Genomic DNA, 14935 nt, shown 5'->3' with positions numbered 1-14935 from the left:
TCAGGAAAAAAAATACCTGTATTTCCTTTGTTGACACATTTATCTCCGGTGCTCCATAGCTGCATTTCTGATACCTCTCAATCGTTTTGAACATGCTACATAAAAAATAAAAAAAAATCATATTTTGAACAGAGATGGAAAACAACAAACATAAAAAATGTCAATCTGAAACACCTCGCAAGGCTTTCTTATGAGCTTATCTTCCATAACAAGCTTTTATCATTTTCAAAATTTCTTACTTTCCTAGCACAACCAGTCTTCCCAATGTAAACCATGAGGTCACTAACAAATACTTTTGTGGTTTACCCAAAGGGATGTTATCCTGTCACAACCTTATAAGGATAATTAAGGTCCCCAATATCTAAATGTTTTTTCCCAGCCTTGTTGCAGTCCATCTAGTGTAAGAGAATGTCTTTGAGAACCCTGAACTGTATCTAACATTGCATTTGATGAATGATTCTTTTGTTTTATGTTGGAACAGTGCACCAATGATAATCCACTAACGTTGTGGTTTTTCACTTGACAGAAACAGGGGCTTCGGACAATACTGGGAGGAGCTGGGAAGAACTTTGGAATTATTTGTAAGCAATATCAACCAATAGACAACTATTTGGAACAGGTAGACTTATCCTCTTACATTACTCAAATGAATAATGGATATGGTGTTGCTAAAACTGGTTTTTCTTTTCAAAACACGAATATATCTAAATAGTGGTACATATAGACTAAACAAACATTCCAGCATAAAATTCATTAAAAAAATTCCAGCAGGAAAAGTAAAAAGATTAGTAACAACACCAGCATTAGATACTTTATGATGGTAGGTTTTTTAGTTTCATACATTGGGTGCATCTGTTGCATCAAATTACATGATTGCTAGAGAAATCAACTTGGTTCATACTACACACGATATGGCCTTAAAAGTTGCCAGGCAAAAGATATTTCTATATGTTCCACTCATGTTACTTATAGGTGTTTTAAGCACCATAGGGGATCCAACTTCACAAATGAACCTAGCTACATAGTTAGACCACAACAAGTAAATATTGTGTGCACAACAAAAAGCTCTTCCCATTCAATAACACAAAAGTATGTGGAAACTAGCCCAGTAAATTTTAATGGAATCCACCATTATTCTATCCTTACATAAACCCTATCTTCACGGACAGTTTTCACCAACCTACAGTCAGAATCAGAGAAAACTTTCTTTACCAAAGTTGGAGCCCCAGGAGTCTTTTTCCATTTCGCTTTACAATCAACTCATTACGAGTTATATACAGAAAGTTCTGTCCATTTTCCCAAGCTTGTACAGTTCTGAAAAATCCTGTATCCTAGTTCAAGTTTATTGGAGCTTATTTCTATCACTTTCCCGATCCGAATCCAGCTGCCTATTTTGAGGCTTGCATCACTTTGTCTGTTCTCTTTTTTTGTTCCATGTTTTTGTTTCTTTTTAGTTTTCAAAATTCTGTTCTAGGCTTGTGTTTAGTGGTTAAGAGCATGGGTGTCACTACCCTAGCTAGATTTTTTCTTAACATGAGCCTTGGGGTTATACCTAGTTAAAAAAAGAGCATCCCAGTACATGAGGCTCCCACTACTACAGGGTCTAGGTGGGGCAAATGTACAAAGCCTTACCCCTTGCTTCACAAGAGAGGTTGTTTCCAAGTTTTGAACCTGCAACCAAAAGATTGCAATAGTGCAACTTAACTGATGCGCCAAGGCTCGCTCACTTAAGCTAGTTAATAGTATCCTAGTTAATTGGATATAATAATATCCTTAGTCCTTCAAACCATAGATCCTTATCTTGAGTTTAACTTTGAATGGTTTGAGTCAAGCTTCTTAAGTTTGAGGTGTAGGCCTAAATCTTGTCAAATTGGAAATTTGGAATTAATAACAAGCATTGTTTGATGACATCTACTTCTAAGTATGTCATATGCCTAATATGTAAACTTCAACGTCTTGAAGTTCTAACAATATGTATGTTGTATACTAACAACGTTTCTCACCTCATGTAAGAGAGCTCCTTAGGTTTGAGTTAAAGGCTTTAAACTCTCCTTTTATAGAGGAAGCTAAACTTGAGGATCACCCTAAACTGGTTTAAGATATAAGAGGTAAAATTGCTGCAAAAGGGGCAATTCCTAATCACTACTGTTGGAATTATGGTTCTTAATTATAGTGGCAATTATATGTCTCATGATCAAGGATATTTAAGATTTTTTAGTTATATGAGTTTTTCCTATGGTTCTATGATGTGATTAGTTACTAGTTCCAATTTAATCCAAAATTTATATTTTTGGGAATTGGTTGGAAAAATCTAATTCAGCTAGATATTATAGATTAAGACAGAACACAAAAAGAATTGACAGTTGAGCCGTATGAGGCAGGAAATTGCTTGGAGGAGATTGGCAATCAAGGATCCTCTAGTGGAATCAGTTCAAAGATCGGATTCTCTTGGGTCGGGTTATGACCAATTTGATCAAGAGGAGGTGTAAGGCGGGTGGACTCAGGTGCTGGGTTGAACAAATTGTGATGGACGTAGGCCGGAATGCTGTTCGTGGTGGTCGTGTGGGTTTCCATTTGGCAACTCAATTAGTGGCAGAACTCGACATCAAAGGAATGCAATTCTTGGTATTAAGGAGGTGGACGCGGCGGAGGTAGAAAAACATTAGGTTGAAAAGGAGTTAGGAGTGGTGTTGCAAAGTCCATCTCCCTTTTCGCCAAAGGAGGAGGCTCTTTTGACCCGTGTGGCTCTTGATCGGCCTGGTTTATGTGCTGAGATCCCCCGACGATCGAATAGGATAAGGACCCCCTCGGTGTGTCTCACAGATCCTCCGTAGCCTTTTTTTATTATTTCTCTTGGGTGAGCAAGTGACTTGTTGCCCTCGCCAATATGTTTTAGGACTGAGTCCCCTCTTTAAGCTTTAGCTTTCTTTGCTTTTATTTTGTCTTTAGGCTTGTTTGCCTCTTTTTTAATCTTCAATAAATTTATATTTAAAATAAAAAAAAGGGTAGGAAATTGCTTCTCATATAATTGTTAATCCCCTACAAAATTAGAGAGCCAACACATGGCAGAGGTAAGATCGGCAACTGCTTCCCCTAAACCCTCATTTTTTTTTTGAACCACATCCAAGTGGGACTCACTAATGCTTAAAAAATGAGAACCTTTTACCTTTTCAGGTTTTTTTTTTCAACTTTTTATTCTTTTCTTCTTCATCTTCTTCGTCTTCTCCTTCTATTAACACTACGGCACCCACCCTTGCCCCACCGCCCTTTCATTCCTCCCATGTACCCCCCTTCCCTTCCCTGCAGCCCACTATCAACTGTACTTATCCACATCAATTGTGATCTCCTACAAAGTTAGCTGTCGATAACCTTCTTATCACATGCGATAACAACCTATTTGATTCAGGACTCTTATCATCACATGTGATGATAATCCAAGACTCTTTATATCACTTGTGATAACCTTTATGTAATCAATGACTATTACTATATGTAGATATGACTCCTACACTAGTCAAACTCTATCCTATCTATATATACATGATGTAATTGGATCAAACATTAAATAAGAGAAGTTACCAATTCTAATATGGTATACAGAGCCACACGCTCCACCGAGCACATCTAGTTTAATTTTTATTTTTTTCTTTCTTCTCTCTCTCTACCGGCCATGGCTGAACACTCCTCTATGGCCGACTCTCCCTCCTCCCTGCCCACGGCTTCTGTAACTTCTGCTCCTCCCCTTACTCACTCGGGTACCTCTGTCTTTTTGCACCTCAAACTATCATCTAAGAACTATGCCTATTGGCACACTCACATTGAGCACTACCTCAACGGGCAACGACTCTACAATTATGTCACTGGTGACAAGCCACACCCTCAAGATCCAACTCTTGCTGCCACCTGGCGTAAACACAGTGCCTCTGTGAAGAGCCTTTTAATTGCATCTCTTTTTGAGGATATTATGTCCCTTGTTGTTGGTCGCAATACCAATAAGAAATTATGGGAAGCCCTTCACGCCGCCTACAGTTCGGCTTCTACAACAAGAATTTTATCTCTCAATGTTGCACTGCAGAACCTCATTCACAAACCTAATGAGAGTGTTGTCCAATTTCTCCAACGAGCAAAGTCTCTATCAGATGAACTAGCTATTGCCGGAAAGCCCTTACCAACTAAACTACTGAAGATCTATATATTCACATATTTTCCGCTCTACGCAATGAATATCAATCACTGGTTCCTGCCATGATGGCTCGTTCTGATCTGATATCCTTCACCGAACTTCATGGCTTCTTGGTAAGTCATCAGTATTTACAATCCTGTCGAGCTGTTATTGATCCATTTACCAGCCGAAACAAACAGAGCTTTAATTACAATTCCTTACAACTTTGTTTTCATTATTTTGCTTTGGGTAAAAATTTTCATCCTAGTATATCTTTCCACATAATCCAATTCCCCCCCCCCCCCCACACGATTCAACAGTTTACATATGCTTCATATCTCCATTATCAGTAAACATTCTTCAATGTATTAAAGGTAACCCTCCCAATCCTGCCCAATCTTTTTGACCAGGTACGTTGACAATTTATGGCTTCTGCGGAACTGATGGGACATTAGAGCTACTCTCAGTATATTAATTTGACAGAGAATTCGGGTTTTCTTGGGATCTTAATCAAGTTCAGCATGCAATGAAAAAATTGATAGTTGCTTTTGAGCTAGTACTGAATTAATTGAGTATACTTCTACAACATGATCTGTTACCAACTGCTGCTAATCTCAACCTTACGTTTCTTAGGTTTACTCTTGATCGAAGCTCATCTTAAAGGACCTAAATTTGGTTAAAAGATTCCCTCCTTAATAAAAAAGACAACAAAGAAGAGGAGTGGTCAAGAACTATGGCCAACAACACTTTACCTTTAAATGCCTCCTGCAAGCTACCTTTTTCTGCATAAAAGTGGTTTAATTCATAAATTACTTAGAATCTACTGTCATTTACTAGTAAATTCAAAGCAATAATAATAATGTGGTCTGAGTTTTGACATGTCTTCTATTATGCATCCTTCATAGGGTAAAGTTCTGCTGCTAGAATGAAATATTGATAGCTTATATGCATGAAGGGGATCCACCCACCTACACTAAATGGCACAGCACAACACCTTTTGTTTTTTGCTAAGAAAATAACTTTTGGAACACTTGACTTGCCTATGTTAATATACCATGGTGTTATCTTCACCTCCAATGATGGGTATTATACTTAAGCAATTCATGAAGAATTGAACATATAAAGTATTCTATTAGATGCTTTCAATAAGGGTTAGATCATGTTACCTAGTCAATTCTTCGTGCCCTAAACTCGATTATATACCAGAAACTATAGCAAAAGTATAATTGATTTCATTCCCCCCCCCCAAAAAAAAATTAAAAAAATAATCATTGAGAGTATTATATACAAAAAAAAAAAAAGGAATTATAAATAACTAATTAATGCCAAAAATACCACCAATGGGTTTTAACTCAAAATATATTTAAGCAAAAAAGATATTTATGACATAAATCAAATTCTTATCCATCCAACTTTAATTTACTGTATCAACATAAAATTGAGCAGGTTTCTCCCAATTGGGCACAACCATGGACCTGGCTGGCTTTAGATTGGGAGAAGAAAACGTGTTCATACCACATAACGGAGAAGGTCATGATGTCTGAACCTCTTTAGACCAAAATCTGATCTTCGAGATTTTGGCCCATCCTTAATGGAAGTAGAGAGATTTTAGTGGTTTGGTATGGGAAAAAAGAGATGTGGTTGGATTGTTCAACGTGTTTAGGGTTAGAATGATGCATCCATGACAACATTGCCTTAGTCCATGAGATGGCTCAAGACCTTCACAGGAAAGTCAGAGGTGGTACTATGATTCTGAAACTGGACATGGCCAAGGCTTACGATCGTATGGAGTGGAACTTTCTTTATGAGGTGTTGCACAGGTTCGGTTTTGACAGGGAGTGGATTGCTTTAATAAAAAAAACAACTGAGAATTGTTGGTTTTCAATTGTTTTACATGGTGGTCCCTCTGGTTTTTTTAAATCCTCTAGAGGACTTCAGCAAGGGGACCCGCTGTCACCCAGTTTGTTTTTCTTAGCTGAAGAGGTGTTAAGTAGGGGGTTGAAGGAGTTGTTTGTAGAAGGAAGGGCGGCATCCTATCAGCTTCCTAGAGGATGTCCGAGCATCTCGTATAGCCTTTTTGCTGATGATACGATTATTTTTAACAGGGGGTTGAAAATTTCTTTGAAGCAAACTTTGGGGTTCATTAAGCGGTATGAGTCTGCTTCAGGACAAATGGTTAACAAGCAAAAGAGTTGCTATATCTTAAGCTCCAAGGTTTCGGAGGCACGTAATCGTATGGTGGGAGAGGTAACAGGCTTCTCTAGGAAAGCTTTGCCTATTATTTATTTGGGTTCTCCTATTTACACTGGCAGGTTGAAGGTGTGCTATTTTGAAGATATTTTGGCGAAAGTCAGAAATAAACTATCGGGCCGGAAAGGAAAGCTTCTCTCTTCAGGGGGGTCGTTTAGTGCTTCTCAAGCATGTGCTTTGCTCTTTGCCCATTCATATTCTCTCCACGTTGGATGTTCCCAAGTTAATCAGTTAAGTTTTACAGGTTGTGTGCTGATTTTCAATGGGGCGATTCGGAATGGGGGAAACGGCATCACTGGGTAAATTGGCAACAGATTTGCAAGCCGTTGTTAGAGGGAGGACTTGGTGTTAGACGATTGGAAGACATCAGCCTATCCCTGAGATTAAAGGGGTTGTGGAAAATCATGTCGGTTCAGACCCTGTGGAGTGAATTTTTCAAAGCAAAATTTCTAAAGGGGAATCATATTGTTTTAGTGGGGTCAGCAGTTGGGTCGAAATCATGGAGAAGGGCGTTGGATCAGAAGGATCTCGTGCTTAATAGATCAAAATGGCTTATTGGGGAAGGTAACGTTTAATTTTTGGCCGGATAATTGGCTTGGTATGGGTCCCCTGTTTGATTTTGTGGATGCCGCCCATCGGTTGAATCTCTCTCTCAAAGTTAGGGACGCTCTTAATAATGATGGGGATTGGGATCAAGAGGTTTTGAACTTCATTGACTCTACTGATGTTCGGAATGGTATACTCCAAAGCAACATTGCTCTCTCATGTAGGGCGGATAGGCTTATTTGGATACCGGCCATTGATGGAAAATTCACAACGAAATCGGCTTGGAACGAAATTCGGGTACAGACTCCTTTAGTGACATATGCTAAATGGATTTGAAACAGCTTGATTCCCCCTAAAATTGGTTTCTTTGCTTGGCAACTCATGAATGGGCGAATTCCAACAGATGATGCTTTGATGAGAATCGGTATTCCCTTGGTTTCTAAGTGTGTGTGTTGTGGAAGTCCTTCAAGGGAAACGGCGGTACACTGTTTAGTCATGGGAGGGACTGTCATGAAAGTCTGAGTTTTTTTTCGCAATTAATGGATGTGGAATTAGTTCCTACACATGACGTCCGTTGTAGAGTGTTGTCCTGGCAATCTCATCCTAATGGAAAGAGGTTATGTGCTTTCATTACAGGTTTGTTACCTTCCCTCATCATGTGGGAATTATGGAGAGAATGGAACAATAGGAGGCATGGAGAAATTTGGTGATCGGCGTCAGCTATTATTGAGAAAATTAAAGGTTGGGTTCGCGAAATTCCTTATCCTTCCAAGCTTCAGGTAAGACCCTCGATGAGAGAGACTCTGATTTTGCAGATTTTTAACATTAATCAGCCAAGGCCAAATGTGATGCCGCCCCTCCCTATTTATTGGTGTCCGCCTTTTAATTCGGTGAAATTAAACGTTGATGGTGCTTGCAAAGGAAATCCTGGTTTGGATGGAGGAGGTGGAATGGTTAGAGATAGTGAAGGCATGGTGCTGACAGCATTCTCAAATTTTTATGGTGGTTGCACCAACTCTGTGGCTAAGCTTAGAGCCCTAAGGGATGGCCTTCGGTTGTGTGAGGAGTTGAGTGTTTCGGATTTTTATATTAATTCTGACTCCACTATGATTGTGAATTTTATTGTCCAGAAAAAATGCAGTCTGTGGAGTTGCTGGTATTTGTTTCAAGAGGTCATCTCCCTTTGCGAGTCTTTAAGAGCGGTTATATCTTTTTCGTACAGGGAGAATAATCAGGCAGCAGACTGGTTAGCTAACTTGGTCTGTGCAGAGACTAATAATTAAACTTATTTTTCAAAGTAGAATTTATCGTCAGACCTTCGATGCATTATTAATGAGGATAAAGTTGGTTTGCCAGTGTTTAGAAAGTAATTCTTGGTTTTTGGTCTTGTGTATGAGTTTTCTAGGGTGTCTTGTGTGAGAGAATTATATTGTGCTTCTTGTGGGTTTGGGGTTAGGCGGGTTATGTCCCCCCGTTAATCAATTTTTGTGCTATTTTCTAATAAAATTTTTAGGGGCTAGCCCGGGTCCCAGTGAATATTCGGGTTAAAAAAAAAAAAAGGGTAAAGTACACATACCCCCCTAGAATGCACCCAATATTCCGCGTACCCCCCCTAAGCGGCTGAATATTCCGCGTACCACCCCTCAATATTCCACGTACCACCCCTGCTTTACACCCCAAATGCCACATAGGTCCAATCCGTTAAATACCACCGTTAGATGACAATGTTTTGACCATTTTACCCTTTGCTTCATTTTCTTAAAATCTGAAAAGACTAAAATACCCTCACTTATTTGTTGCCCAAAACTAATTGAAAATGACCAATTTACCCTTTTTTTTATTTTCATAAATGAAAAGACCTAATTACCCTCACTTATGTATTACCCTAACCTAATTTGAAAAGACTATTTTACCCCTAAATATTTGTTCCTAAAAACCCCAAAATGCCCTCATCTTCACCTAATCATCATCTTCTTTTACATACCCACCGCCACCGCCACCACCACCACCCACCATTGGCTTTGGGTTCTAAGACAAATGCGAGGTAAATTCTCTGGAAACAAATCAATTTCTGTACAAGTTTCTCTTATCAACCAATTCGATGAAACCCTAACCCAATGATGAAACTTATATACTTAAAATTCAACTTTTCTAAACTAATCTTGATGTCCAATGCAAGAAAACAACTAAAAAGATAATGATTGATCAAGAGAAGAAAATAAAAAATTGCGATTTGCGATGAGTCTTTCACAAAATGGAAAGATTTGGAAGTTCTGTTACCAGATAAAACCAGAGTTTCTAATACTTCCATCTCCGGTTTTTAGTGGAAGGCTCTGCTCCTCTCTCTCTCTCTCTCTCTGTCCTAACCTCTCTACTTCCCTTTATTCAAAGACCAAAATCCAAAAGTGAGAAAGGGAAACAATGTGAAAAAGAAAAATTGAAATTGGGAGAAAAACAAAGTACAAAGAAGAATTTGTTTCCTACTGTGACACTATGAGAATTTGTTTATAGGTGTAACAGATTAGTATTGTTACTTTAGAAGATATTGTGTTGGTTGTAGATTGAAAATTAAGTTAAATGCATTGACAAGGAAAGAACTAAGCGAACAGAGGTGGTGCTACTTTGTTGCATCTACAAATAAAATAAAATAAAAATCTGTGTTTTTTCTTACCCCCAAATCAGGATTCGATTTCTGGAATGGTGGGTGGTGGTGGCGGTGATGGTGGCTGCGGCAATGGTGGGTGGTGGTGGTAGTAGTATTAGCTTTGGTGATGGTGTTAATGGTGGGTGGCGGTGGCGGTGGCGGCGGTGGTGGTGGGTATGTAAAAGAAAATGATGATTTGGGGAAGATGACGGCATTTTGGGGTTTTTAGGAACAAATAGTTAGGGGTAAAATAGTCTTTTCAAATTAGGTTAGGGTAATACATAAGTGAGGGCAATTAGGTCTTTTCATTTATGAAAATAAAACAAAGGGTAAATTGGTCATTTTCAATTAGTTTTGGGCAACAAATAAGTGAGGGTATTTAAGTCTTTTTAGATTTAAGAAAATGAAGCAAAGGGTAAAATGGTCAAAACATTGTCATCTAACAGTGCTATTTAACGGATTGGACCTATGTGGCATTTGGGGTGTAAAGCAAGGGTGGTACGTGGAATATTGAGGGGTGGTACGTGGAATATTGAGCCGCTTAGGGGGGTACGCGGAATATTGGGTGCATTCTAGGGGGTACGTGTACTTTACCCAAAAAAAAAAGAGGGTTTCACAGTTAATAAACATCAAATAGATCAGAAAAGTAATTTCATCAAATAAGTAAAAGGATTATATATCTACCACATGGATTCGTGGAGGAACTATTAAGAGGCTTAATTTGAACTATCCTCAAAGATTTGTTACCAAACCTTTGATAGAAAGAAACCCTGTAAAAGTGCAGCCTGAGAATTGAAGAACCATCACGGTCCAGAATGAGACTTTTTTCAATTTGGTTTACACATATGGAAAAGGAGCATCATGAGATCTGAGCCATAATTTTTTATTGAGAGAGAGAGAATGGATGCCGAGATAATATCATATGAACAATCAGCCTGGAAATTCATGCGGAAAGAGTAGTTTCAGAAACCCTAGTTTCAGAAACCCTGGACTAAGGACTACCGCTCGAAGACACTGCAATGGGAGATCCATCGGTTTCGGATGGAATTACAGGTAGGGATGTAAACGGATCGGATTCGGATCGGATACGGATCGGATGTGATCGGAGTCGGATATTCCCTGACCGAATTCGGATACCTCTAAACGAATTCGGATGCGGATCGGATTCGGATTTTTGACCATCCGTTTACATCTCTGCCTTGTGTAACTCGGACCTTCCTCCCCCTAGTGGATACAATTCACTCTCAATCCATATCTCTTAGATCATGATTCTCTTTTCATCATATTCTAGAACCTATTGAATCTTCAAAAACCGTCAGAATCATTATTTATTTAATTTTTTATTATTAAGTATTCGGATTTTTTTTTCGGACGGATTTTAATCGGAGTATTCGGATTATTTCCCGGATATCTCTAAACGAATACGGATGCCCCTAAACGGACACGGATGCAGATTCGGATTCGAATTTCGGTTATCCATTTACATCCCTAATTACAGGAGATAGACTGCAAGCAAGCAGGAGAAGAAGAGTCATGACACAAAACGATGGGTATTTTAATGGGAAGTAGATTCACTCATGGCACATGAGTCATGAAAAGACCTACTAGCTAAACCATAATAAAGAACGATGAAGGAGAAGCACGAAAACCTATCAGAAAGTGTCCGGAAACGTTATATAAGCAATCACGTGGAGATGTACCACAGGCAAAGGCGCAAAGGTCATCTATACGACCATATCTTTAGGCATTAACCCAAAAAGGACGACTAGAGAGGACGATGATGATGATGATGATTCTGAGTCTCTGACGAAGACGAAGAAGAAGGAGAACCCGAGGAAATAAAAATAAGGAGAAAAAAGGACATAATCGCATACACTAGTGCAATTGCTAGCTGTCTTGTTTAGCTTGAGTTAATGGTTGAGCACTCAAGCAACCTTCACTTCGAATCATTAAGCTTTAATTTCCCTTAAGTGCATAAATCTTGCAAGCTCGATTTATATTTAAACTTATCTTAAAAATCTAAAATATTTCTGCTGTTCGAAGACAATATTTTCATCACTTATAAGGGGCCGGATTAGGAGGATCCGAGGATAAGTGAAGAAAAACTATAAATTTAAAAAAAAAATCGACAGAAATTATAATCGAAAACTGGATAAAATTTGCAGCTAATATAGATATAACCGATTTACTTTTTCTACCGGATTCAGTTGCAGATCTACAAACAAAAACGAGATCACCGTACAGAAACTACTAAAAAGAGGGGACAGTCTCGAAAACCGAAAGCTTTACAGAAATGAAAAGGTAAGCATGAGTCCATAACATTGTTAACAGTAGAAAGTATAAACCAAACATCTCAACAGGCGTTCACTATATATAAAAGCAGAATCAGAACTCACAGCAATAAATTGTAGAATAGAGAGGAGAAATGAAGAATCTGAAACCAAAACACAGTAAATTTGATCTTTTTTTTAAATCTAGTTTACCTGGAGCTGCTGCAGAATTCGTACAGCTTTCCTCTCGTAGAGAAGACGATCAAAGCAACCTCAGCATCGCAAAGGACCGAAAGTTCATAAGCTTTCTTCAAAACACCATTTCTTCGTTTCGTGAAGGTAACTTGCCGGTTGATCTTGTTCTCGATCCTCTTCAACTCCACTCTACCTCTCCCCATCTCAGAAGATGAATCTCACACCAAACAGGAAAGAAAAAGAAAAGAGAAGAAAACACCAAAAAAGAAAGCAAAGTTGCAGAGAAAGAGATGAAGTGAGAGTTCAACTTTTCCAGACTTGGGTTCTGTATTTATATCTAATGTGTACAGTTTTAGTCCATTGTTTCCTTCCGGAGCTCAGACATTATCCAAAAAGCCCTAGTGTCCTAAAACTAAACAATTAAATTGAATTAAATTGAATTGGATTAAATTGAATTAAATTAAATTTTTAGGGAATGTGAGGTTAAAAGAGGGTTTGGGAAAAACAGTCGGAGACGTGAAAACCTTAAACTGCTGCTACATTTAATGCAAGAGGTCCCAAGCAGTGGTACGTGTCGATTTATCAAGCTATGAAACTCCGACTCTAACCCGACCCGAATCAAGGTAACGATTCTCACGTTAATTACGAAAATTCACCCCAATTGTTTTGTTATGCCAATGACACGGTCTTAGGAATCGGCATAGGATCCGCCGTGTCTGTGGATTTTGTATCGGTATTGTCCGCAACCGATATTGATATCTGATCGATACGGATATAATGAATATGAACTTTTATCTCTTTTTTCTCTATTTGAAATGATTCTCTTACCCTTTAAGGAGGGGGAGGAGAGAAATACACATAAGGTACTAACATATGGTATACTGCTAGCAGTACCCAATCTTTTTGTTTTAGACTGATATAACACGATATGGCCAATACATATTGATGTCGATGGGCCATATCAATCAATACATTATATATTATACATATGATGTATTTGTGTCAATATCGATCGTAACCAATATAATCACCGATACTGTGAACACCTAATACCTGATCCAATGAGCAACAATAAGCAGTAAGTACCGATCTTTCTTAGTTTTTTTTGCCCCCTCTTTGATTATTGAAGGCTGATTTACTAATCTAGGTTTAAAAACCTAGAATCGAAATCCAGAACAGTCTCAGATTGGATTTGAATTGGATATTTGTTGGTCTAGAACAATTGGTATTTTACAAGTATTTAAGATTTTTTCGTATAGAAACAGCCCGATTCAGGTTGGGGAAAATTGAGATTAGCCTCATATTCCAACTTTTATAACTCCGATACTAACCAAAATAAAAGATCAACAAAACCACAAATATACGACCAAAGAGGAATAACTTTGCATGGAGGAAACAACCTAGGGCATCTATTTTTCTATTGTGATCTATCCACTCATATGGAGTGCTTGCGCAATAGGTCTTTTTAATCACAAAAAAGTGGATAAAAAATCCATGGACATAGTTTTCCTTCACGGTGTAGAGATGATCTTTTGATTCATTCAAGGAAGGGTATTTCAAACCTTCAACAGTAGGAGACGAGACTTAGGGATGTAAATGGATCAGATTCGGCTTAGATAGTGCTATATCTGTATCCGCATCCGATTAGTTTTCGGACAGATTCGGATAGTGCTAAATGGATATGGACACGGATACGGATCAGATATTTTATCCGTTTACATGTAAATATAACTTTTCGGATAACTATAGCCTATTCGTATCTGCATCTGTTTAGCTTTCGGAGAGATTCAAATAATGCTAAATAGATACGAACACGGATACGGAACGGATTTCAGCTATTCATTTACACCTCTAACGAGACTCACTACTCCAAGAGTCAATCAGAGCGTAAATTCATGGCATATGAAAGGGGAAAAAATAATACTTTTGGCAAAACAAGTACTCAAAATTATTTTTTAGTTTTCAAACTTGAATAGGGTGGATAAAAAAACAAAGGGTATTTGCTCTAAGGAACAAGGGGCTTGACATATCCTCTAATGACATATGTCAGTTTAGGTAGGGTCTGAATTTTATTTTTTTGTATAAGTGGACCTTAATGTTCCTTATTTATCTATCAAGATCCAGCCCAATCTACATTTTTCAAGTGGCAAAATACAAGGTACTGAAAAATGACTAGCCATGAACTACAATAATTGGTGTGGGGTTTTCTCAGTTTCTCGTAGTTCCTGCAAGGTGCAGACAATGGGCTCGGTTCATGGATTTTCCTTCTTGTTATCGCATTTCGCTCAAAGGATTGAAGGGAGATAGTGCATCACGCTGTTCGTAAGGGCCATCTTGATCCTCTTCCCCAGGGATCCCAATGAGGGAACCCTAGGAGAGCCACTAGCTCCAACTACTGTCCATGTACGATCCATACTAGATCTGGCCAACTGCTCATCCTACCTCCTCTATGTTCTTGACAATTCCTTTTACCACATTTCGCTCAAAGGGTTGAAGGGAGATAGTGCATCAAACTGTTCGCAAGGGCCAACTTGATCCTCTTCCCCAGAATCCTGATGAGAGAACCCTAAGAAAGCCACTAGCTCCAACTACTGTCTATGTATGGTCCAGACTAGATCTGACCAACTGCCCATCCTACCTCCTTTATGTTCTTGACGTCCCATCTTTGTCTCATTAAAGTCTTTGAGTGGCATGTTTCAATCCTCTTTCTCATTACTTAAAAAAAATGGACCATCAGTTTAAGTACAAGATACTATTTTTACCACTTGAATACACATTCAACCTGCAATCACAACAACCCAATTGTAAGAGTTGTGTGCTCTACCAACTGAGCTATATCTCTCGAGCCAAGTGGAGCATTCATGAAGG

General features: G+C 38.5%; 1 protein-coding gene across 4 annotated transcripts in view; it reads right to left on the bottom strand.

Moving 5' to 3' along the window:
* Positions 1-12434, bottom strand: part of LOC122672658 (agamous-like MADS-box protein MADS4) — a 30228-nt gene extending 17794 nt beyond the window's left edge. The window contains exons 1-3 of one of the 4 annotated variants that reach the window (XM_043870123.1): positions 12330-12434; positions 12086-12295; positions 17-95 (exon numbers count right to left, since the gene is read on the bottom strand). In XM_043870123.1, the coding sequence (XP_043726058.1) occupies positions 17-95; positions 12086-12270 (264 nt within the window). In that variant the 5' untranslated portion in view covers positions 12271-12295; positions 12330-12434. Of the gene's footprint in view, positions 1-16; positions 96-12085; positions 12296-12323 lie in introns of all 4 variants that reach the window. The other 3 variants (XM_043870125.1, XM_043870124.1, XM_043870122.1) reach the window with 3 other exon arrangements.
* Positions 12435-14935: the final 2501 nt, after the last annotated feature.

This window comes from Telopea speciosissima, chromosome 8 (genome assembly GCF_018873765.1).
Source record: "Telopea speciosissima isolate NSW1024214 ecotype Mountain lineage chromosome 8, Tspe_v1, whole genome shotgun sequence".
In the NCBI taxonomy this organism is placed as follows: domain Eukaryota; kingdom Viridiplantae; phylum Streptophyta; class Magnoliopsida; order Proteales; family Proteaceae; genus Telopea; species Telopea speciosissima.
Note: the sequence above shows the minus strand (reverse complement) of the source record. Positions and strands in the feature narration are given on the sequence as shown.